This window comes from Vulpes lagopus, chromosome 4 (assembly GCF_018345385.1).
Source record: "Vulpes lagopus strain Blue_001 chromosome 4, ASM1834538v1, whole genome shotgun sequence".
NCBI classification, from domain to species: Eukaryota; Metazoa; Chordata; class Mammalia; order Carnivora; family Canidae; genus Vulpes; species Vulpes lagopus.
Window position 1 is genome coordinate 126,966,344 of NC_054827.1, and position 26,621 is coordinate 126,992,964.

At 38.4% G+C, this 26,621-nt stretch overlaps 1 protein-coding gene across 2 annotated transcripts in view; it reads left to right on the top strand.

The window, feature by feature from the left end:
- The window catches only part of RAB28 (RAB28, member RAS oncogene family), a 105,628-nt gene that overhangs the window by 74,268 nt on the left and 4,739 nt on the right, over positions 1-26,621 (top strand). For both annotated transcript variants that reach the window (XM_041753075.1, XM_041753074.1), the window contains exons 5-6: positions 8,265-8,368; positions 13,580-13,657. In XM_041753075.1, the coding sequence (XP_041609009.1) occupies positions 8,265-8,368; positions 13,580-13,657 (182 nt within the window). The remainder of the gene's footprint in view (positions 1-8,264; positions 8,369-13,579; positions 13,658-26,621) is intronic.

A 26,621-nucleotide genomic window follows, 5' to 3' on the forward strand; every position in this document is an offset into this window, starting at 1 on the left:
TAGGAGGGAGAGGGTCACAGGGAGAGGGAGAGTGCAAGGGTGGAGAGAGAGAGAGACAGAGAATCTTAAGCAGGCTCCACTCCTAGCCTGGAGCCTAGTGTTGGGGCTTGATTTCAGAACTGTGAGATCACGACCCGAGCTAAAATCAAGAGTTGGATGCTTAACTGACTGAGCCAATCAGGTGCCCCTATACCACATTTTTATCTATTCATCTGTTGGTGGACACTTCGGTTGTTTCTATGTCTTGGCTATTGTGAATAATGATGCAGTGAATATGGGAGTGCAGGTAGCTTTTCAAGATCCTGTTTTTATTCCTGTTGGTTATATACCAAGAAGCAGGATTTTTAAAGGAACCTCCATACTCTTTTTCCATACTTCATACTGCTTTATATTCCCACCCACAATGCAAAAGGGTTCCCTTTTCTACATTCTCACCAGCACTTGTCTCTTTGATGATAGGCATTCTGGCAGATGTGGGGTATCTCATTCTGTTTTAATTTTTATTTCCCAGATGATATTGAGCATCTTTTTGTGTACTTGTTAGCCATTTGTATGTCTTCTTTGGTAAAATATCTCTTCAGTTTCTCTGCCTGCTTTATAATGGAGTTGTTTGTTTTTTCACTGTTGGGTATATGAATTCTTTATATTTTGGATATTAATTCCTTACCAGAAAAATGACTTGCAAATATTTTCTTCCATTCTGTAGGTTGTCTTTTCCTTTTGTTTGATGGTTTCCTTTGCTGTAGAGAAGTTTAATTTGATTTAGTCCCATTTGTTTATGTTTTATTTTGTTGCCTTTACTTTTGGTGTCAGACCCCAAAAATCATTGCTAAGACATCAGTTAATAGTCTTTATGATTTTTAAGCCAGAGAGTTTGTGCATGTCTCTTTTGGGACATTTATCTTTCTTCTGATATTTTTTTATATTACAAATAACTCTGTGGTGAAGTTCTTAATTCATAATTGTTACTATTACACATCTCTGATGTTTTCTTCAAGATAAACTCTTCCAAGTTGTGTTCTCTGGTCATAAAGAGTATAAATGTAAGATTCAGCACAGATTTCCAAGTTGCTTTTCAAAACCTAGTAATACCATTTTTCATCAACCCTGGGTGTTCTCATGCTTTTTGTTTTGTTTTCAACTTTACCATTTAAAGGTAAATCTCAGTTCTTTTTTTTTTTTAATCCAAAATCTGTTTATTGGGATAGTGTCCCACTCATCTTGATTCAGGGAGCTTTTAGTGCTGCATCCACCTGAATTGCTTTTCCTCCCGTGGGCTGGCAGAGGACGGTGGAGCAGTTGACACACAGAACTACTGTCTGTGCATGGCTGAAGACGGTGGTGATTTTGTAGCATCCCGGGCACTTCATGTCCATGAAGTAGGAGTTGGGGCTCTGCACCAGGCGCTTCTTCTTGTGCTTCCTCTTCTCTTCCAGGGACGGGTGCAGGAGATCCTTCACAAGGGGCATGTTCTCGTGGGGAGGTCGTCACCACCGGAAAGGCAAATTTCAGTTATTTTTTTTACTTGTTTTTCTTTGCATACCAAGATTGAACAATACTTTCACAGGCTTATGTGAAACATTTTTAAAAAGGCCTTTAAGATAGCCTAACATTCTGTCAAATATAATTATTAGTTACCTTTCTGAGAAAATATCACTCTCACTGGATTATTAATATTCCATGAAACCCTGTTGGTATCTCTTGATGTAAATCTAAATTTTAAAATATGAAATATTGTAAATTGTATTTTAAAAATACATTAAACCAAAAATTTTGCGTGTTACTCTTTCAAACAACTTTGTAAGTTTTATTGAAGTTATTATTGCTAACCAAAATTAATTAAGCTTCACATATAATTTCTGTTTCATGTACCATGTCATTTTAGGAGCATGACTGATATAGACTTAGTATTTTACCAACTTTTTTTTTCCTTTTCCATTTTAATGTATAGTTAGGATGCTCAGGATGCATGAGCCAAGTAATTTTTTTTCATAGTTGGTTTTGATAGTAAAAAAAAATTTGGATTTTTTTGTCTAATATAGTATTAGAATTTTTCATCTTTGTGTTTTTTATCCCTATTGATATTAGCTATACCAGAAGGCCTAGGACATTGATATCATTGGCTTATTTCCTGCATTCCTATCCTATAGAGTCTTGACCTCTTGTTTTCAGACCCTAGTTTCGATCTTTTCATAATTTCTGAGACCCTTCCACATCAATAAAGTCCTGTATTTTTAATATTTTCCTTGAACAAAAATTTTAAAACTTCTGCCATTTAATTAATGTATGTCTTTTCACTTGTCTTTTCTGTTGGAATAGTCTATCTTCTATAAGGATGATGCTGCCTTCTCCTGAAGCTCTTTTCTTCTTCTTAGATTTTATTTTATTATTATTTTTTAAGAAACTCTATCCCCAGTGTGGGGCTCGAACTCATGACCCTGTGATCTAGAGTCACATAGTCTCGTGCTCTACCAGCTGAGCCACCCAACTACCCCTCCTGAAGCTCTTTCAAGTGTTGATTTTCCCCTATTGTATCTACCTTATCAGTCAGGACTGGAGGTGGGATAGATGACCTTGTTCCGTGTTGCTCTTTCCAGAACATTCTTTTTTGTCTTCCCTAAGATACCTTAGATTTGAATATCAAGCTATATGTTCATACCTCCTGCTAGCTACTTGTATTTGCTGGCAATATCAGCCAACCCCTGCCTGAATCAACTCCATGAATTTCTCAGAGATTTATTCCAGGTCACGGTTGCTCCATTACTGTTGCTGTCACCATTCCTGGTAATTTCAGTGTCCACACAGAGTATTCTTGCTCTCTCATGTTCCCTGAGTCCTTTACTTCTAGCCTTCCTGCCCCTGACCTATGCTAACATACTTATTCTGAAGACCTAGTATCAGTTTCTGTGCCCTCTCTGTAATGTTGACATCAATTTCATGTATCCCAGTCTATCCGTTACCTCCTGTCTTTTCAGCTAAGCTCCTTGAGTAACTCAACTCCAGTTATTTTTAGACTCACACAAAAACTTAACATCAGTTACCAATTACATCTTAACAATTTTCAATTTTCCTGAACCCCTCCTTACTCAACTTAGATTTCATGCTCCATCAATATCATCAATCACTTCCTTACATTTACTATCTTCAGCTTACCTGCCCTTCTTTTCAGTAATTTTACATGGTACAGTTTCTCTGCCTAATTACTTAAGTAATTTCTCTGCTTGAATGCAAACCTTTATCTGCTCAACACTTCCATCCATGCAACTGAGTGTGGCTAGAACATTCCTATAATATACTGTATCTCATTTTATTTTTATTTTTCAATTTTTAAAAAAGATTTTATTTATTTATTCATGAGAGACACAGAGAGAGAGGCAGAGACAGGCAGCGGGAGAAGCAGGCCCCCCGCAGAAGCCTGATGTGGGACTTATCTCCAATCTGAGGGTCACGTCCTGAGCTGAAGGCAGACGCTCAACCATTGAACCACCCAGGTGTCCCCGTGTCTCATTTTAAATCCAAGTAACTGTCTTCAAGTGATTTCTCTGAATGCCTCACATCCCATGTCAAATCCATTAGCATTTGGATTTACTTTTTATCCCAAAAATCTATTGAGAATCTGCCCTACTTTTTTTTTTATTGGAGTTCAATTTGCCAACATATAGCATAACACACAGTGCTCATCCCGCCAAGTGCCCCCCTCAGTGCCCATCACCCAGTCACCCCAACCCCCCACCTACTTCCCCTTCCACTACCCCTTGTTCATTTCCCAGAGTTAGGTGTCTCTCATGTGCTGTCACCCTCACTGATATTTCCCACTCATTTTCTCTCCTTTCCCCTTTATTCCCTTTCACTATTTTTTATATTCCCCAAATGAATGAGAACATACACTGTTTGTCCTTCTCTGATTGACTTATTTCACTCAGTTCCATCCACGTCGAAGCAAATGGTGGATATTTGTCATTTCTAATGGCTGAGTAATATTCCATTGTATACATAGACCACATCTTCTTTATCCATTCATCTTTTGATGGACACCGAGGCTCCTTCCACAGTTTGGCTATTATGGACATTGCTGCTATAAACATCGGGGTGCAGGTGTCCCGGCTTTTCATGGCATCTGTATCTTTGGGGTAAATCCCCAGCAGTGCAATTGCTGGGTCATAGGGCAGGAGAATCTGCCCTACTTTTTAACCATCTCTACTGCTACCAAGTATTGTCCAAACTATCATCTTCTCTTCCTTAGACTTTTTTTTTTTAACCAAAAATGGAGGGAATTTTATTGCCTTCGCCTCACATAACTGAAAAGCCCAGTAACTATTCTATCTTTAGGTATGGTGTGATCCAGAGACTCAAAAAATATGTATATATCACTGCAACCCAGTCTCTCTTGGCTCCGCTTTCTTCCCTGAGATTTTCCCTGAGATTTTTTCTTTTAGATTTTTACAAAAGCTTCCTCAATGGCTTCTCTGCCTTACATTTGACTTTCTGTAGTTTATTCTCAGCAAAACAGCCCAAATGAACCTTCTAAAATGTCATATTACACTGGGTTTTCTTTGTTTTCTTGAAATATGGCCAGTGTACCCTGTGTGATCTGGTTCCTGGCTTTTTTTTTTTTTTTTAAGATTTTATTTATTTACTCATGAGAGACACAGTGAGAGGCAGAAACATAGACAGAGGAAGAGGCAGGATCCCTGTGGGGAACCTGACATGGCCTCGATCCCAGGTCTCCAGGATCATGCTCTGGGCTGAAGGTGTTGCTAAACCACTGAGCCACTGGCACTGCCACGGTTCCAGCTTTTAAAACTCATTTCAGCCACCCTGGCCTCCTGCTTTTCTTTTACTGCTAAACGTAATCTTCCCATAGGGCCGTTGCACTTACAGTTCTATGTATTTTACTTGTTAGTCTCTTGCCTTTATTAAAATGTAAGCTCCTTGTATCTGTAACACCCAGGACAGTGCCTGGCCAAACAGGCACTCATATATTTGTTAACTGAACGAATGAATGATCTAGAAAGTGGTTATCCTTTGGAATTGTTAAGCACGTGTTTATGGAGGCTGTAGAATGGTTGAGTTAAGAGAAATTGCATGTATGTACAATGTTAATGCCTTTTTTACCTTCAGTTGCTTAGATATTGGAAAGATATATACTAAAGTATTATCAGTAGTTGTCTCTAGTTAATAGCATTTTACATTTCATGATTGTTTTTCTGAGTATTTGGGTAATTACTGTTATTAAGAAATTTTTATTCCACTTTCAAAAACAAAACAAGAGAAATAGAAAGTGTGGTTCACTGAAGGACATAACAGAAATTAAATCAAGGCAGTGAGCAGAGAGTGTTATCACATGTATGATAGATGGGTACTGGATAATAATTTTAAAGATGCTCTTAAAAATGAAGAAAGAAAGATTTAACCAGCATCTCACTATAACTTTTTCTTTGGAATATACATTTCTGGATTATTTAGAATTAAATATTCTAGGAACTGAGTCCTCTTAAGCATTGCCCACTAAATTTAACAGAACAGAAGAAAACTTTGTAGTGAAGTTCTGTGAGGGCCTGTTCTGTATCTGCTGTCTCCTTTGTCAGAATCTCAGTTATTTAAAATAACTGTTAGGATTGCTGATGGTTTTTTATGTTCCTAAAATATAGGTGGTGGCCTTTTTTAGGACCTGGATTATATGTTTTTTACCTTTGGGTTCCCACTGCCTACCATAGTGCTTGGCATATGATAGGTACTCAATGAGTGTTTATTGAATAAATGTTGTTTTCAGTTGACCAGTGATAGTACTAGTTTCTCATGGTTATCTTATATTTTTTGTAAGATTTATTTGTTTATTTTAGATAGAGAGAATGTGAGCCAGCGTGGGAGGGGTGGGATGCAGAGGGAGAGAATCACAAGCAGACTCCCTCCCTGTTAGTACAGTTCCTGATGTGGGGCTTGATCTCATGACCCTGAGATCATGACCTGAGCCAAAACCAAAAGTTGGATTCTCAGCTGACTGCGCCACCCAGGTGCCCCATCATGGTTATCTTCATTAGGAAAAACCTTTTGCTTGGGTAGTAAATTTCCCAGTGCTATAGATAAGTGTATGTAGTAGTTAGGGAGTTGGGGGATAGAAGAGAGGGAGGAAAAATGAGAAGGGAAAAACAGAACAATGATAGAGTATTCCATTCAAAAAGATTAGTGCACAGACATGTTAAATGACAAACTTCATGTGTTGTTTTTATTTTTAATTGGACAGTGACATCATTGGGTAATTTTCTTAGTGACATGATTTGTTCTTACTCATGTTGAATTAGGAAAGCATTTTAGCCTCATTATTATGATAAACTAGATGTATAAATGTCAGTGCTAATAACTTAGTATTTTAGTCTTCTACAAATTGATGCCTGTGGTATCTGGACATTTTTTGGCTTGTTCTTGTAAATAAGGTCTCAGTGATGTTTAAGGAACAGCAGCTTGTGGCCAGAAAAGAAAAAAGCTCCATATTATCCAAGCTAAGCAATATAAATGAGACTCAGAAATCCCTCACTAGATCAAAAATCTACTAGAGAAAGATCTCTTGAGCTTACAGACTAAAGACCTTCAATATAATTTTAAATAAAGCCTTTTATGTAGTATGAGAGCATTTTTTAGTTGATTATCAATTGCCACTATTATGTAGGCTTAGTAGATTTGCAAATTTACAAGTTTTTACAAGTCAGTTGGGTCCCTTCCTCAGGAAATCAGTTTAAGTTTTTTTTTCCTATATTGACTCAAAGAGCCTAGTTGTCCTTAAATCCTGTGAATATATTTGCCTTATAATTTGACGGCATTGAGTCAACACCCTTATAGAGTCTGTAGTGTTATAAAAAGAGAAACTATCCAATAAAGGATCACATTTGAAAAAATAGACTATGCTGGATAAAACCAGTATTGGCTATGAGTACCATGCTTTACTTTAAAGCACCTACACCTATTCAAGGAAATATACCCTTACCCATTACTTTCAAAATGTGTACTTTAGGTTTGGAAAGCAACTGAGATGTATGTTTGTGAAATTAAACTGTGGTTGTAAATAAAGTAAACATGCAACAAAATATTGCTATCTTTTGGCACAAAATTAATTCTGTATTTGTTTAACATGAAAGTTTATAGAGATTAAAGAGCTATTGTAATTATTAAAGTAGTTAAACTGTTTCAGAGTAAATATGCTTGGGTAAGTGCATCTTACTTTCAGTTCCAGTTGACCCTTGAACAACCTGGGGGTTATGAGTACCGATCCCCTGCATGCACAGTCAAATCCACGTGGAACTTTTGACTCTCTAGAACATAACCACAAACAGCTTATTATTGACTGGAAGACTTACTGATAGCATAAACAGTCAGTTAACACATGTTTTGTTTGCTATGTGTATTATATGCTATATTCTTAAAATAGAAGAATGCTATTAAGAAAATCACAAGGAAGATAAAATACTTTTACAGTGCTGTACTGTAAAAACTCACATGTAAGTTCAAACCCATGATGTTCAAAGGTCAACTGTAATAATTATGTTTAAACATGTTATACTAATTAGATCTTTTTTGGGTCTCATCAATGTGCCTGAAGCTGTAGGTAATTAGAATGATAAGTTTCATTTTTCAAGTACTTTTCATGTGCTGGTAATTGTGGACTGTCCTTGGATTCACTCTCAGATAACTCTACATAAGATAGGCATATTTGTTATTCTTAGTTTTTTAAATTTGACAAATACCCACCATTTGCTTCAACATGGATGGAATTGGAGGGTATTATGCTGAGTGAAATAAGTCAATCGGAGAAGGACAAACATTATATGGTCCCATTCATTTAGGGAATATAAATAATAGTGAAAGGGAATAGAAGGGAAGGGAGAAGAAATGGGTAGGGAATATCAGAAAGACGAGACAGAACATAAAGACTCCTAACTCTGGGAAATGAACTAGGGGTGGTGGAAGGGGAGGAGGGCGGGGAGTGGGGGTGAATGGGTGATGGGCACTGAGGGGGGCACTTGACAGGATGAGCACTGAGTGTTATTCTGTATGTTGGCAAATTGAACACCAATAAAAAAATAAATTTATTATTAAAAAAATGTATAGAGTCAAGCATAAAAAGTTTAAAGAAATTGCTCAAGGTGATGACACAGCTAGTGTCTAAGCTGGTATATAATATTGGAAAGTAAGTCAAATTTAAGCATGTTAACAGTGAATTGATTGACTCAGATAATCGAGTTTTGTTCTGTTTTTGTTCACTTTTCTAGTTGATTTGGAGCATATGCGAATGGTAAAACTTGAAAAACACTTACGGCTTTGCCAGGAAAATGGTTTTAGTAGCCACTTTGTCTCAGCAAAGACAGGAGACTCTGTAAGTAAAATAATGAATACTGAATATTTTGTTTAATAATAATATTCACTGGAAGTGTACTTCCTAGGTTTAATTTTTGGAACAAATTAATTCCTATTGAAGACATAAAATAGATATGTTTATGCTGTTTATATTATCTTTATAATTCATTTAATGTAAGTATATGGTTATTTTAAGGAATTTAAAAGTACAAGAGTTAAAAAACATAAATTTAAAAAAAGAACATAAAAATCACCTATCTCAGCATCCAGAGATGACCATTCACAACTTCATGTGATTCCTGATAGTTTCTGATACTCTCAAATATTCATGCTATTGCTGTTGCTGCTAGTGAATTGCATTCACTGAATACTTGTTTCGTGACTTGCAAGTGCTGTGCTGCTCTCATTATCTCTGTGCTATAGATGAGTCCTAGAGAGATTATGTAAGGGGAGTCCAGGGTACACAGTTAAGGAGTGGTGGGGATAGGATTTGCAAACCTAATTAGTGACACTCCGGGGTTATTAATTGTACTAAATATTTTAAAAAGTAAGATTATAATATAGAAATAATTCAGTCTTTTAGTTTTTTTTTTTTTTAGTTTTTTTAATTTAATATATTTGCACATAGAAAATTTGGCCATGTCATTTAATATTACTAAATAGGTTTAATAACCCATCAGATTATTGTATGAGTACTGTATCACTGCAGTATTTTTTTTAACATCCAGGATTTATTTATTTCCTTTTACATCTTTGTCAATTTCGTAGGCCAAAAAAACCCCAAAAAGACAAAAAAAATGATATCTTGCTACTTGAATTTCTTTGATTGCTATCAGGGTTGAACTTTTTAAAATTTCATTACCTGTTTATTTTCTGATTGATTATTATCAGAACACTTTCTCCCAAGATAATGCAAACATGGGCAATACCCACACATGCCTTTAAAAATATATAAAATCTGTACCATGGATTGATCTTCTACCTTCACTTACCTTCCTAGGGGGTCTTCTGTCATTTTAGAACTATTTTATTTTATTTTATTTTATTTTATTTTATTTTATTTTATTTATTTTATTTTATTTTATGTATGAGTGAGAGCATGAGGGCAGGTAGGGAGGGGCAGAGGGAGAGAAGGAGAAAGCATCTTTTTTTTTTTTGTATGTATATTTTTATTGGAGTTTGATTTGCCAACATATAGCATAATACCCAGTGCTCATCCCATCAAATGCCCCCCTCAGTACCCACCTACCTCCCCTTCCACCACCCCTTGTTCATTTCCCAGAGTTAAGAGTCTCTCATGTGCTGTAACCCTCACTGATATTTCCCACTCATTTTCTCTCCTTTTCCCTTTAATCCTTCTCACTATTTTTTATATTTCCCAAATGAATGAGACCATATAATGTTTGTCCTTCTCCGATCGACTTACTTCACTCAGCATAATACCCTCCAGTTCCATCCACATTGAATGAAGCAAATGGTGGGTATTTGTTGTTTCTAATAGCTGAGTAATATCCCATTGTATATATAGGCCACATTTTCTTTACCATTCATCTTTTGATGGACACCGAGGCTCCTTCCACAGTTTGGCTATTGTGGACATGTTGCTATAAACATTGGGGTGCAGGTGTCCTGCTGTTTCACTGCATCTGTATCTTTGGGGTAAATCCCCAGCAGTGCAATTGCTGGGTCGTAGGGCAGTTCTGTTTTTAAAGGAGAGAGCATCTTAAGCATCTTAAGAGCCTCTTCCATGTCTGGTACAGAGCTTGATGTGGGGCTCAATTTCATTATCCTGAGATCATGACCTGAGCCAAAACCAAGAGTCAGAAGCTTAACCAACTGAGCTACCCAAGTGTCCCTAGAATTTTTTTAACATCCAGTATTTTGGTTTGTGTTTAACCACTTCAAATTTTTTGTGTACTTGTGTTGAGCCCTCCTTAAAAATTCTTGTTATTTTGTCTTGAAATGCAACTTTGAAGTGGTTTATTCTTATGGAACCACTTTAAGACTTTAGTGATCCCCATCTTCAGATTATTCCCCTCATCACCTGAGCTTCTAACTGTACTTTCTCTAATACTTACCTTTGTCATAATTCTTAGTAATTTCAATATCTTTGTTTGTCCTCTACCTCACCCCAGCCACTCACTCCCAGGCTCTCATTATCACTACAGCTCTTCTGTTACCTTCTATCTCAATGTCAGACATCCTGGTCACTGACCACCCTCCTGTCTGTCCAGCTCATACCCTTGACTTCCCTAATCCATCAATCTGCAGTCCTGATAGGACCTGGTAGATGCTGATTTTCACCTTTTTAATGTCCCTAACCTCCTTTCATGTCCTCATTTTCCTAATTTTTTAACTTAAATCTCATGACCAACCAAAATCATTGCCATGCATATGCCCTTAATTCCCTTTCCTCTATGACTTTATTGGACTCACTTGGCTAAACCTGAACTGTGGTTTAAACCAAAGTTTTAAACTTTGTGGCAGCATCTAGGCATTTGAACATGATCAGAGAGAAACAGAGAAACATGATCAGAGAGCTGGAGGTTTCACTTAAAATCCACAATCACCTCAAGTGGGCCCTTAATACTGCTCGGTAGTTATACCACGTTTCCGTAGGCCATCATCTCTCCCTTTCACATAGATGACTGTTTTCATAGCTTCTTTTCGCTCCTTAGATCTTCAACATTTCCTCATCCATTCTCTCAGCTGATGACTTTGTTTCCTATTTTACAGAAATTTGAAGCCAACAGAAGATAACTGTATACTCTTGCCACCACCTTTACCCCCACCCTTCTTGCTCCCTGTCTCTGTTCCCACATCTTCTGTCTCCTGTACGATTATTGTGAGACAAGCCTTCTGTGCTCCTGGCTCAGGCCTGCGCCTCCACTGTGCTTTAGTCCCATTTCTCTTGGCCTAGTAACGAACAGTGCTCAGCAATTCTCTTTCCTTCCTGCATCATGACTTTTTTTCTGTCTACTGAATTATTCTATCGGCATACAAAATATTATGGCTTCTCATCTTAAAAACAAGAAACTCTTGATCCTACATCCTTCTCGAGCTGTTGCCTTCTTTCTTTCCCTTAGTTCCAGTGGAGTGTGTTTTGAAAGAATTGTCTCTAGTTCTCTCTTTGCAGTTTCTCTTGAACAGTCAGCTGGACTTCTTCACCCAGTATTTCACCCAAACTACTATTATTAAAGTCACCAGTGACCCTGTTTTTGCTAAAAGTGGTGGTTTGCTGTTAGTCCTTATCTTCCTTGAGTTAGAAAATAGTTGATCACTTTCTCTTTTTTGAAATACTTTCCTCGTTTACCTTCCAGGATACTGCAACCCCTGGTTTACTCTTACCTCACTAACTACTCTCTCTCAGTTCCTTTTTTTTTTTTTTTTTTTTTGATTCCTTCTCACTCTGACTTCTGAATATTGCTGTTCCCTAAGCTTAGCCCTTGGATAACATTTTTCTAAACTTATTTCCTTAGTGACCTCATTTAGTCCCAAGGCTTTGACCAGACATCTTTCTTGAACCCAGACTCATATATTCCAACTGGCTGTTCATCACCTCCACTTAGATGCCTAATAAGCAGCCCTAATTTTATTCAGGTTCAGAACTAAATTCTTGATAGTGTCTCCTGAAATCTCCCATAGTCTTCCTCAGTTCAATAAATGGCAGATCTTCTGCTAGTTGCTAAGGCTGAGGAAATTTTAGAATCATTCTCAACTCCTCTTTCTTTTATATACTCCATCTATCTATTGCCAAGTCCTGTTGGTTCTACTTTCATGACGTATCCAGAACCTGGTGACTATTTCTACTCTCTCCATTGCTAGTACTTTGTTTCAAGCCCCCATCATCTCTTACATTAGTGTCCTTCTGGCTTGTCTTTTTGTACCTTTGTTCTTCTGTAGTGAGAGTACTCAATACAATAATCAGATCGACCCTGTTAAAATAGAGGTCATCAAGCTACTTTCCCATGGCTTCCATTTAACTCAGAGTGAAAGCCAAAGCCCTTCCATAGCCTACCAGATCTTATGTGATTTATACTCCCTTAACCACTTTGCTTATTTTCCTTACAGTCCCTCTCTTTCTCTCCATTCCTCCATGCTAGCTTTCTTATTTTTCGTGAATGTTGACCATCAGTGAACTATAATGTATAATGCTATTTCGAATGTAAAGGACATGAGCCTTTTGGGGATATGTGTATCTCTCTCTCTCTCTGTCTCTGTCTCTGTCTCTCTCTCTCTTTTTAGAAATCAGAATTAAATTAGTTGCAATATTCAGTAAGTAATCACAAGATAAGTAGGGATAAGAATATGATAAGACATTTATGAAGCAAAAACAAGTATAATATTATAGGCAATGTCTGGATTGGAGTCCTAGAATCATAGTGGGACCAGCATAAGCTAGGTATGTATGAAAGGCTGTTTACAGAAAAGTACTGTTGATTTTTGTTTAAGGATAACAGATTATACTGCTCCTGCACCAATAAAAAGAATACAGATTACTAAGTTGTTTTGTTCAAGAAATGATGGAGAATTTATTGAAATTGGTGAAAGCCACAAAGATTATTAAAGTATTGGAAGGTGATCTTTTAAGATAGGCTAAAGCCAGATCAAAAGACCAATAAAGAATTGCCAGTGAAAACCTGGGTGCTAAAATACAGACTAATTTATTTTTCCCAGGACTTTCAGGAGTCTGTTATGCTAGTAGTCGTTTTTTTTTAAATGTGGTATCTGTAATTAATTCTCTTATGTTAAAGTTTTTTTAATGTAAGGGTGCCTGAGTGGCCCAGTCATTAAGTGTCTATCTTTGGCTCAGGTCATGATCTCAGGGTCCTGGGGTTGAGCCTTGTGTTGGGCTCCCTGCTCAGCAGGGGGTCTGTTTCTCCTGCTGCCCCTCCCCCTGCTTGCGCACTCTTGCATGCTCTCTCTCTCTCTCAAATAAATAAAATCTTTAGAAAAATAAAACAAAAAAGTTTCAATGTAAATTTTTAGAGATAAACGTCTGTGTTTAGACTAATTTAGTGAATTGCATGATTTTCAAATTATGATTTAATCATCTAAAATTGTTACACTTAAAATGTTACTGTATTTAACAAAGCTATTTTTGGAGTAACCTGGTACATCATATTTTCACAATTCTTGATGTTTATCATTTTTAAAGAAAGTTAAATTTATTTAAAGGTAACTTAAGCATGCCTGTTTTAAATCATTTAAACCTATTTTTGTTATGTAGGTCTTCCTGTGTTTTCAGAAGGTTGCTGCTGAAATCCTTGGAATCAAGTTAAACAAAGCAGAAATAGAACAGTCACAGGTGATTATATTGAGCTTTATATTTCTACAAAACAATTTATTTCCTAAAAGACATTAACTTTCACCACTGACTCCTATCACATTTATGCATCCTATGTACATATCCCTAAAAGCTTTAGGAATAAGTTGTGTTTATGAATGAATCAGTGTTTTTTTGTGGAAGATGGAAGATGTTAACTTTTTGCCCAATTATGATACCCTTAAAACTTCATATTGTCCTAAAATTGAGATTAATATAATACAAAGTTCATCAGTGGTTAAATAATGAGTTAAGATGCTGACCATATTGTTTTATACTTCCTTATTTAAGTTCTTCCAGGATTATTGTACTACAATATCCTTTTTTATTTCATACATAATCCCAACAATTTGTCTAAGTTCAGTCTTAGAGTTTACTCCATTTGGCATCCTCTGTGTTCACTTTGGTGAAACATTATTTTTTCTTTAAGTCTGTGTTCTCTGTTCTTCTCTAAAATATCCCCCACTGTAATGACATTAATTCTTGGTGTTATTTGATTGGTAATTTAATACACAATTTAATAATGGTATTAATTGTTGAAGATTTCTGAATTCTTTCACTATTTCTACACAGTTCTTACAAATGTAAATACCAATGATTAAGCACTTAAAAATACCACCATAATAGTACACCAATTCACATGTTTGATAGAACGAAAAATCAGAGTAGGAGCCTAGAGTTTAAAGTTAAGCTTTTGGTTTGCTGAGAAGCAACAAATAAATTACATTTTTCCTCAATTCTGTCCACTCTATGCCTACCCCAGATAGCTAAAAAGATATAATTGTCTTTTCCCATCCTTAAATTTTTCTTTAATTCTTTCAGTGTTCTGTGTCTTATTTTCATGGTCACTGTGTGTGTGTGTGTGTGTGTGTGAGAAAACAGCAAATTTCAGCTGAAAATTTTTTATGCTGATGTGATTGATTCTAGGATTTGATTGCAATATTTGAAACTCCGGAAATATATTTTTATTAATCATTTTACAGAAGACATTTATTTCAGCACTTATTATGGTCAGGCACAGTGTTATGGCATCTTATGTCATGTAAATTACTCCCAGACACATAAAAATCATTACAATGGACTCTTGAACAACATGGGAGTTGGGGGCATTGACCCCCTACATAGTTGAAAATCCATGTGTAACTTCTGATGCTCCCAAAACCTAAGCGTTACAGCCTGCTGTTGACTGGAAGCCTTACCAACAGCATAAACAATTGATTATGTTATTTTTGTATGTTCTGTGTACCATATACTGTATTCCTTCAATAAAGTAAGCTAGAGACAAGAAAATGTTTTTAAGAAAATCTTAAGAGGAGGAGCAGCTGGGTGGCTCAATGGGTTAAGCTTCTGACTCTTGATCTCAGCTCAGGTCTTAATTACAGTGTTGTGAGTTCAAGCCTCCATGCTGGGTGTGGAACTTACTTAAGAAAAATCATAAGAGGAGGAGGGGCAAGATGGTGGAAGAGTAGGATCCCCAAGTCACCTGTCCCCCACGAAATTACCTAGATAACTTTCAAATCATCCTGAAAACCTACGAATTCGGCCTGAGATTTAAAAAGAGAACAGCTGTGGGATCCCTGGGTGGCGCAGCGGTTTAGCGCCTGCCTTTGGCCCAGGGCGCGATCCTGGAGACCCGGGATCAAATCCCACATCGGGCTCCCGGTGCACGGAGCCTGCTTCTCCCTCTGCCTATGTCTCTGCCTCTCTCTCTCTCTCTGTGTGACTATCATAAAAATAAATAAATAAAAATAAAAAATAAAAAGAGAACAACTGGAATGCCATAGTGAGAAGAGTTCGAGCTTCTATCAAGGTAGAAAGATGGGGGGGTGGGGAGGGGAATAAATAAAAAGCATCCAAGGGGGAGGGGCCCAGCAAGGAGTGGGCTAAGGCCATGCAGCAAAGCCCCCAGGACAGGAAAGCCCAGTCCGGGAGAAGCAGGAGCTTCATCAATCTTCCCGGACAGAAAGGCGCATGCCGGGAGTTGGAGCAGCATCCCAGGAGGGCGGGGATGCCCTCAGGCTCCCAGGGGCACCAACAGAGGACCTGCACCCTGGGGGAGAGCACGCCACACCCCGTGGTAGAGCTCCCTAAAGGGCTGTAGCCCGTGCCGGGTGGGGCGGGGAGCAGCTCGGACGCAGCTCGGGCGGAGGCTCCGCAGAGGGAGCTGCGTGGTCCTGAGCGCGATTCCAGCCGCTCAGGCCCTGGAGCCCAGGGCCCTGGGGGACACAGGCCAGGATCCAGCACTCCCCCCAGGACAGGCAGAGGCCGGGAGGGCCCAGGACAGCGAGGACGGTCCTGCCGCTGGGCAGCTCCGAGCTGTGTAGACCGGCGGGCCAACGCCCCCGGAGCATCCAGGCCCCTGCGGACTGGGAGCTGCGGTAGTTCCTGCTGGATCTGACTCCAGGGCTGGAGAGCTGGCCGCCGCCACTGTTGTTCCTCCTGGGGCCTCACAGGATAAACAACCCCCACTGACCCTCACAGTGGCCTCACCGGACAAACAGCTTAAACAACTTTCACTGAGCCCTGCACCAGGCAGGGGGCTGAGAAGCAACCCCCATGTGCTCACACCTGAAAATCAGCACAGCAGATTCTACTCCCCCAGAAGACCAGCTAGACGGACAGGGGAAAAGTAAGTTATCGACAAAGCAGCACTGGAAAGTTCCAGGGGAAGTCGAGGGATTTACAGTATACAGAATCAGAGGATACTCCCCCTTGTTTTTTGTTTTCTGTTTGCTTCCCCCTCCCTTTTTTCCTCTTTTCTTTTCTTTTCTTTTCTTTTCTTTTCTTTTCTTTTCTTTTCTTTTCTTTTCTTTCTTTTCTTTTCTTTCTTTCTTTTCTTTTCTTTTTTCTTTTCTTTTTTTTCTTTTCTTTCTTTCTTTCTTTCTTTTTCTTTTCTTTTTTCTTCTCTTCTCTCTTCTTCTTCTTTTCTTTTCTTTCTTTCTTTCTTTCTTTCTTTCTTTCTTTCTTTCTTTCTTTCTTTCTTTCTTTCTTCTTTTTCTTTTCTTTTTTCTCTTCTCTCTTTTCCTCCTTTTCCCAGTACAACTTGTTTTTGGACTCTGCACTGGGCAAAATGACTAGAAGGAAAAATTCACCTCAAAAGAAAGAATCAGAAACAGTCCTCTCTCCCACAGAGTTACAATATTTGGATTACAATTCAGTGTCAGAAATCCAATTCAGAACTACAATTATAAAGCTACTGGTGGCGCTAGAAAAAAGCATAAAGGACTCAAGAGACTTCATGACTGCAGAATTTAGATCCAATCAGGCAGAAATTAAAAATAAATTGAATGAGATGCAATCCAAACTAGAGGTCCTAACGATGAGGGTTAACGAGGTAGAAGAACGAGTGAGTGACATAGAAGACAAGGCAAAGAGGGAAACTGAGGAAAAAAGAGATAAACAATTAAAAGACCATGAAGTTAGATTAAGGGAAATAAACGACAGCCTGAGGAGGAAAAACCTACGTTTAATTGGGGTTCCCATGGGCGCCGAAAGGGACAGAGGTCCAGAATATGTATTTGAACAAATCATAGCTGAAAATTTTCCTAATCTGGGAAGGCAAACAGGCATTCAGATCCAGGAAATAGAGAGATCCCCCCTAAAATCAATAAAAACTGCTCAACACCTCGACATTTAATAGTGAAGCTTGCAAATTTCAAAGATAAAGAGAAGATCTTTAAAGCAGCTAGAGACAAGAAATCTCTAACTTTTATGGGGAGAAATATTAGATTAACAGCAGACCTCTCCACAGAGACCTGGCAGGCCAGAAAGGGTTGGCAGGATATATTCAGGGTCCTAAATGAGAAGAACATGCAGCCAAGAATCCTTTATCCAGCTAGGCTCTCATTCAGAATAGAAGGAGAGATAAAGATCTTCCAAGATAGACAGAAACTGAAAGAATATGTGACCACGACACCAGCTCTGCAAGAAATATAAGGGGGATTCTGTAATAGAAAGAGGAAGTCCAAGGGAACAATCCACAAGAACAGGGACTGAATAGGTATCATGATGACACTAAATTCATATCTTTCAATAGTAACTCTGAACGTGAATGGACTTAATGACTCCATCAAAAGGTGCAGAGTTTCAGACTGGATAAAAAAGCAAGACCCATCTATTTGTTGTTTACAAGAGACTCACTTTAGACATAAGGACACCTACACCCTGAAAATAAAAGGTTGGAGAACCATTTACCATTCAACTAGCCCTCAGAAGAAAGCAGGGGTAGCTATCCTTATATCAAATAAACTAGTTTATCCCAAAGCTGGTAGTAAGAGATGAAGAGGGACACTATATCATACTTAAAGGATTGTCCAACAAGAGGACTTAACAATCATCAATATTTATGCCCCGATTGTGGGAGCTGCCAAGTATATCAATCAATTAATAACCAAAGTTAAGATATACTTAGATAAAAATGCACTTATACTTGGTGACTTGAATGTAGCGCTTTCTACAATCGACAGGTCTTCTAAGCACAACATCTCCAAAGAAACAAGAGCTTTAAATGATACACTGGACCAGATGGATTTCACAGATATTTGCAGAACTTTACATCCAAACACAACTGAATACACATTCTTCTCAAGTGCACATGGAACTTTCTCCAGAATAGACCACATACTGGGTCACAAATCAGCTCTTAACCGATACCAAAAGATTGGGATCATCCCCTGCATATTTTCAGACCATAATGCTTTGAAATTAGAACTAAAGAACCTGTGAGAAGAAGTGTGGAAGGATTTCAAACACGTGGAGGTTAAGGACCATCCTGCTAAAAGATGAAAGGCTCAACCAGGAAATTAGGGAAAAATTAAAAAGATTCAAGGAAACTAACGAGAATGAAGATAGAAGTAACTGTTCAAAATCTTTGGGATACAGCAAAAGCAGTCCTGAGGGGGAAATACATCACAATACAAGCATCCATCCAAAAACTGGAAAGAACTCAAATACAAAAGCTAACCTTGCGCCTAAAGGAGCTGGAGAAAAAAACAGCAGATAGATCCTACACCCAGCAGAAGAAGAGCGTTAATAAAGATTCGAGCAGAACTCAATGAAATAGAGACCAGAAGAACTGTGGAACAGATTAACAAAACCAGGAGTTTGTTCTTTGAAAGAATTAATAAGATAGATAAACCATTAGCCATCCTTATTAAAAAGAAGAGAGAAAAGACTCAAATTACTAAAATCATGAATGAGAAAGGAGAGATCACCACCAACACCAAGGAAATACAAACGATTTTAAAAACATATTATGAGGGGATCCCTGGGTGGCGCAGCAGTTTGGCGCCTGCCTTTGGCCCAGGGCGCAATCCTGGAGATCCAGGATTGAATCCCACGTTGGGCTCCCGGTGCATGGAGCCTGCTGCTTCTCCCTCTGCCTATGTCTCTGCCTCTCTCTCTCTCTCTCTCTCTCTCTCTCTCTCTCTCTGTGTGTGTGAATATCATAAATAAATGAAAATAAAAAAAAAAATAAAAACATATTATGAGCAGCTGTATGCCAATAAATTAGACAATGTAGAAGAAAGGGACGCATTTTTGGAAAACCACAAGAAAATGGCTTCCCTGGGGAATTCTATCAAATGTTTAAAGAAGAAACCATACCTATTCTACTAAAGCTGTTTGGAAAGATAGAAAGAGATGGAATACTTCCAAACTCGTTCTGTAAGGCCAGCATCACCTTAATTCCAAAACCAAAGACCCCACCAAAAAAGGAGAATTCTAGACCAATATCCCTGATGAACACGGATGCAAAAATTCTCAACAAGATACTAGCCAATAGGATCCAGCAATACATTAAGAAGATTATTCACCATGACCAAGTGGGATTTATCCCTGGGATGCAAGGCTGGTTCAACACTCATAAAGTAATCAATGTGATTGATCATATCAGCCAGAGAAAAACAAGAACCATATAATCCTCTCAATAGATGCAGAGAAAGCATTTGACAAAATGCAGCATCCACACCTGATCAAAAGTCTTCAGAGTGTAGGGATAGAGGGAACATTCCTCAACATCTTAAAAGCCATCTACAAAAAGCCTACAGCAAATAGCATTCTCAATGGGGAAGCACTGGGAGCCTTTCCCCTAAGATCAGGAACAAGACAGGGATGTCCACTCGCACCACTGCTATTCAATATAGTACTAGAAGTCCTAGCCTCAGCAATCAGACAACAAAAATAAATAAAAGGCATTCAAATTGGCAAAGAAGAAGTCAAACTCTCCCTCTTCGCAGATGACATGATACTCTACCTAGAAAACCTAAAAGCCTCCCCTCCAAGATTTCTAGAACTCATAGAGCAATTTGGCAGTGTGGCAGGATACAAATCAATGCCCAGAAGTCAGTGGGATTTCTATACACTAACAATGAGACTGACAAAAGAGAAATTAAGGAGTCAATCCCATTTACAACTGCACCCAAAAGCATAAGATACCTAGGAATAAACCTAACCAAAGAGGTAAAGGATCTATCCCCTAAAAACTACAGAAGACTTCTAAAAGAAATTGAGGAAGACACAAAGAGATAGAAAAATATTCCATGCTCATGGATTGGAAGAATTAATATTGTGAAAATGCTAATGTTACCCAGGGCAATTCACACGTTTAATGCAATCCCTATCAAAATACCATGGACTTTCTTCAGAGAGTTGGAACAAATCATCTTAAGATTTGTGTGGAATCAGAAAAGACCCCGAATAGCCAGGAGAGTATTAAAAAAGAAAACCACTGCTGGGGGCATCACAATGCCAGATTTCAGGTTGTACTACAAAGCTGTGGTCATCAAGACAGTGTGGTACTGGCACAAAAACAGATACATACATCAACAGAACAGAATAGAAAATCCAGAAGTGGACCCTCAACTTTATGGTCAACTAATATTCAACAAAGGAGGAAAGACTATCCACTGGAAAAAAGACAGTCTCTTCAATAAATGGTGCTGGGAAAATTGGACATCCACATGCAGAAGAATGAAACTAGACCACTCTCTTTCACCATACACAAAGATAAACTCAAAATGGATGAAGGATCTAAATGTGAGACAAGAGTCCATCAACCTCCTAGAGGAGAACACAGGCAACACCCTTTTTGAACTTGGCCTCAGTAACTTCTTGCAAGATTCATCCATGAAGGCAAGAGAAACAAAAGCAAAAATGAACTATTGGGACTTCCTCAAGATAAGAAGCTTTTGCAAAGCAAAAGATACCATCAACAAAACTAAAAGACAACCTACAGAATGGGAGAAGATATTTGCCAATGACGTATCAGGTAAAGGACTAGTATCCAAGATCTATTAAGAACTTCTTAAACTCAACAGCAAAGAAACAAACAATCCAGTCATGAAATGGGCAAAAGACATGAACAGAAATCTCACAGAGGAAGACATAGACATGGCCAATACACACATGAGAAAATCCTCTGCATCACTGGCCATCAGGGAAATATAAATCAAAACCACAATGAGATACCACCTCACACCAGTGAGAATGGGGAAAATTAACAAGGCAGGAAACCACAAATGTTGGAGAGGATGTGGAGAAAGGGGAACCCTCCTGCACTGTTGGTGGGAATGTGAACTGGTGCAGCCACTCTGGAAAACTGTGTGGAGGTTCCTCAAAGACTTAAAAATAGATCTGCCCGACAACCCAGCAATTGCACTTCTGGGGATTTACCCCAAAGATACAGATGCAATGAAACGCCGGGACACCTGCACCCTGATGTTTCTAGCAGCAATGTCCACAATAGCCAAACTGTGGCTGGAGCCTCGGTGTCCATCGAAAGATGAATGGATAAAGAAGATGTGGTTTATGTATACAGTGGAATATTACTCAGCCATTAGAAATGACAAATACCCACCATCTGCTTTGATGTGGATGGAACTGGAGGGTATTGTGCTGAGTGAAATAAGTCAATTGGGTAAGGACAATCATTATATGGTCTCATTCATATGGGGAATTTAAAAAATTGTGAAAGGGAATAAAGGGGAAAGGAAAAAAAATGAGTGGGAAGTATCAGAGAGGGAGACAGAACATGAGAGACTCCTAACTCTGGGAAACGAAGAAGAGGTGGTGGAAAGGGAGGTGGGCGGGGGGTGGGGGTGACTGGGTGAGGGGCACTGAGGGGGGCACTTGATGGGATGAGCACTGGGTGTTACCCTATATGTTGGCAAATTGAACTCCAATATAAAAATAAATTATAAAAATCATAAGAGGAAATACATTTATAGTATGGTATTTATTTAAAAAATCCACACATAAATGGACTCTGGTACATTTCAAACCTATGTTGTTCAAAGATAACTGTGCTTGGATTTGGCCTAGGAGGAAAGCTACAAAAAGAAAAATCATTGTGATTTGCTTGACTGCACAGAACTTGGCAAACTCCAGAGGTCAAGTGATTCCACTGCTGTTTAGCTTCTCTTTCTTTCTTTCTTTTTTTTTTTTTAGTTTTTATTTATTTATGATAGTCACACAGAGAGAGAGAGGCAGAGACATAGGCAGAGGGAGAAGCAGGCTCCATGCACCGGGAGCCCGATGTGGGATTCGATCCCGGGTCTCCAGGATCGCGCCCTGGGCCAAACACAGGCGCCAAACCACTGCGCCACCCAGGGATCCCATAGCTTCTCTTTCTAAATGATGTTTGTCTCTGGTTAATTAGAGAGTTCATGAGTTATTATCAAACTAATCATAAGCGGTTTATTGATCATACATATGTATGGTGTATGGGTCTAAAGAAGTTTTAAAGGAGTTTAAGATGCATAGTCCCTGCCTTAGGTGAAGAAAATATTATGTGCCAGGCACTGTGTTATCTCACTTCACTTTCTTCATAACTCTGTGGGGCAGGTGGTAATTCATCATTTTATGGGCAGGAAATGGAAACTGTTGGGAGATTAAGTAACTTGATCCACTGACCTGTGGTTAGCCAGTGGTGGAGGTAGGATTTGAACTCAGGCTTGTTTGACAGCACTGCCCCTACTGTTCCCACTCTGCTCTGTTGGGGGAAGATTTACTGAGCAGTTTGAAGTGGGAGGAAGAGAAACTGGCCTGAACAAGCTGAAAAGTTTAGGTTATATTTTGAAAGCAGAAGAGCTTTTTGCTTAAAATAAATGACCACTGCGTTGTAGTGTGAAGGAATTGAGAAAAGATTATGGAGACTTATGAATGCCGAGTTGATAAATTTTATGTAACATGTTGATAATGGGAAATAGTTTTTAAAGCAGAGAAATACATGAAGGCAGTTTTTAGGTAAGGTTAATCAAGTGGCGGGGTGTGTGTGTGGTTGGGAAAGAGCAAGGAAACTACTGATTTCATGTGATAAGGAGCAGAATCAAGGCAGGAGAGAAACAATGGCTGTAGCAGAGCAGAATCAAGGCTTGTGAAATGACTGGATAAAGGAGAGAAATCCCAGATTACTTTGAGATTTCTCTCCTAATGGAATGGATAAAGGGGAGCCCTCGTTATTGGTGGGCCCTCCCTAGAGGCAACGGTGTGGTAGGACGTCTCAGGGAGAGAATTCTATGTACTCCCTCATTCCCATGGTGATTAAGGAATAGCTCCAGAGAGATGGGCTAACCCTGGATACTTTTGAAAGGCAAAATTGTAGGGAGGCTTTATTAATTTTCTTGGCACACTCTTAGTCATGAGAGCCAGAAAGCTACTATCTTGATTTTAGAGATGGACTTAATATTTCGCATATCTTAACATCAGATATGTTCACTGCATAGCTCTCTACCCTTTCTGGACACTGTACCTTTCAAGCACATCCCATCTTGTTTATTATGCAGTGACAACGCAATCTTCAGTTTGTTGGTGGAATTTACTTTGAATTCATTCTTTTAAAGAGGAATTCAAGTTACTAGAGCCCTCTTTTGTTATGTTAGTAAGAATCCTTTGTGTAGGGAGGCCTCCTTCTTCTTTCTTGAATCTGATGAATTTGATGCCTTTGCTAATTAGATTATTGATTTCACAATTAACATTTTCTCAGTGGAAATGTTTTTGAAAGCTCAGTTTTTGAAGAAGTCTCTAAGACCCTACATGCAAGCCAACAAGCTGTGTTGAGCACAGTTACTTCTTTTTTTTTTTTTTAATTGAAATGTATTTGACATATAACAGTGGATAAACTTAAGGTCTACAACGTGTTAATTTGGTACATTTATATATTGTAATTTGATAATTAGCACCTTTATCATAATATGTAATTATCCTTTCTCTTTAGCAGGTGGAATAATTAAGTTCTAGCATCTTAACACGTTTGATGATTATAATACAATATTGTTGTCTATCTTCTCTGTACTGTGCATTATATGTCCAGGGCGTATTTACTATTTGTAAATTAAACAACATCTTTGGTCCTCCCCATCCCCGATCCCTGGCCACTACCATTTTATTCTCTGTTTTCATAAGTTTAACTTTTTAAAATTCCACTGGTAAGTGATATCATACAGTGCTTGTCTTTGTCTGACATCTGTCACTTAGCATAACATGCTCAAGGTCCATCCATGTTGTTACAAATGACAGAATGTCTTCCTTACTCATGGCTGAATAATACTCCATCGTATGTATATGTACTACATTTTTTAAAAAAGACTTATGTATTCATTTTAGAGAAAGTACACAAGTGTGCATGTGGGGAGGTGGGTAAACGTAGAGGGTGGAGAGAGTCTTACTCAGACTCCATACTGAGCGCAGACCCTGACATGGGCCTCGATCCCATGATCCATTAGATCACAACCTGTGAGATCACCACCTGCGCTGAAACCGAGAGTTGTATGCTCAATAGACTGAACCATCCAGATGCCCCATATATGTACTACATTTTTTCTATCTATTCATCTATTGATGGACACTGAGGTTGTTTGTATATCTTGGGCTATTACAAATAATGTTGGAATGAACATGGGGGTGGTGCATATATCTTTTCAAATTAGTGTTTTCGTTTACTTTTTTTTTACCCGAAGTAGAATTGTAGGATCATATGGTAGTTCTCTTTTTAATCTGGGGGGAACCTCCACACTCTTTTCCCTAGCGGCTGCACCAGTGTACATTCCCACCAGTAGTGCAAGAGATCCCTTTTCTCCCATCCTCGCCAACATTTATCTCTTTCTTCTTGATGATGGCTATTCTAACTGGTGAGTGAGAAAGAAGGAGGAGAGAGAAAAAGGTGGAGAAGGGAGGCAAGGCAAAGAGGGAAAGAGAATGCACACTTATGTTCTGTATTTTTTTTGAAAGATTCCTGAGGGAATTTGGTATAACATTTGAAAGTGGTATTATTTTATGGAGAAGGAGCTATTTGGTAGATTCACCAGTCACATGGAAATTGACTCCATAGTAATTCAGTTTGTGACATAGTTATTTATAATCAGGTTATAGTCTTGGTTCCATTCAGTGATTATTTAAAGAGATTCCGCTATTTAGTTCTAACCTAGTTTGTTCCTTTTAGGGAGTTCTATAAAATGAATTTCCAGCACTTTTTTGTAAGCTTTACAAGAAGGGAAGAAGGGGAAAAGGGAGGAAAGAAAGGGAACACAGTTTATTAATACAGCAGACATTGTTTGGTAATCTACTTCTTAGCAGGGACCACAGTAGAATTTGGGGGTACAGAAAGGAATGTGTGAAAGTCCTTGTCCTCAAGGAGCTACCAGAACAAGTAGGGGCAGACAGCTATTTAAACACTTATGTCCATTTAAGATGACTTGTCCACAGTCCCTGATTTAAGCAATAGTTGGCATTTGTATCATTTATTTGTTCTCTTTTCTCCCCCAACTGTTCTCCTCTAAGATAATGTAAAAGTTGGGACTAATTGTTAACAAATGTTCTCATTTCCCATTTTGTTTGTTTGTTTACAGAGTAGTCAAACCTTTAGGGACAAAAATTGAATTTCCAATTACTGTTCTCTCAAAGGTGCAGCGTTCAGCCTTTCGGTAATGCATCAGATAATCCAAGTAGAAAATGCATACTCCTGTGTCTTCTCTCTTTCAGTCTGAATTGCAAGGAGTTTTTCCTTATATACTTGGTGTTAAGAGTACTTAATACATTCTTTAAGCCTTGACATTTTCACTTGCCAGTTAATAAACTTAGGAATTTCTGTTTGAACTTGGTAAGCATTAGTTTCCTTAAAACAAAAATTTCTCACTTGTGTGAGATACTAAACTTGCTAATATATATATGTGTGTGTGCGTATATATATATATATTCTCTATGTCCTCTCTGAATATTTTCGTACTATATATGAACGTATCCAGTACAGGGCCTGGCATGTAGTAGGAATATACATAACTGTACAACTCGAGCACCCATTTAACCCCTGATCTTAGGGGCCCTCTCCTCAGCTTTATCTGAATATTGGCCTTCCTTCAGAAGCCAAAAGGAACTTATATTTTTCTTTTTCTGTTTTTTTTTAAAGATTTTATTTATTCATAAGAGATACACAGAGAGAGGCAGAGACACAGGCAGAGGGAGAAGCAGGCTTCATTTCAAGGAGCCCGATGCAGGACTTGATCCTGAAACCGGGATCACGCCCTGAGGCAAAGGCAGATGCTCAACTGCTGAGCCACTTAGGCATCACAGGAACTTAGATTTTTCTTACTTAGATGTCAATCTTTATCATTTTTTCCAATTTGTTTACAAAAACGGCACTGGGATTCCTTTCTTACCCTAAACATCACTTGCCTTTCTTGCAGGACATATTTACTCGCTTTGTACATACTATTCTAATCCTCAGATACTGAACATTGAGTGGATTTCCGTATCATATCCCAAATTTTTCTTTTTCTCCTCACCTTTTAAAAGAGTTATTTTTTTAATATAGTTTCAAGGTCTTAAGGTGAGACTTAATAAACCATGTAGATCTGGTTTACGGATTAGGAGATTGTGAACATCAAAGTGGTAAAGTAATTTGCACCCAAAGTTATGAAAGTTACTGGCAGCATCTAAGGGCAAATTATATGGA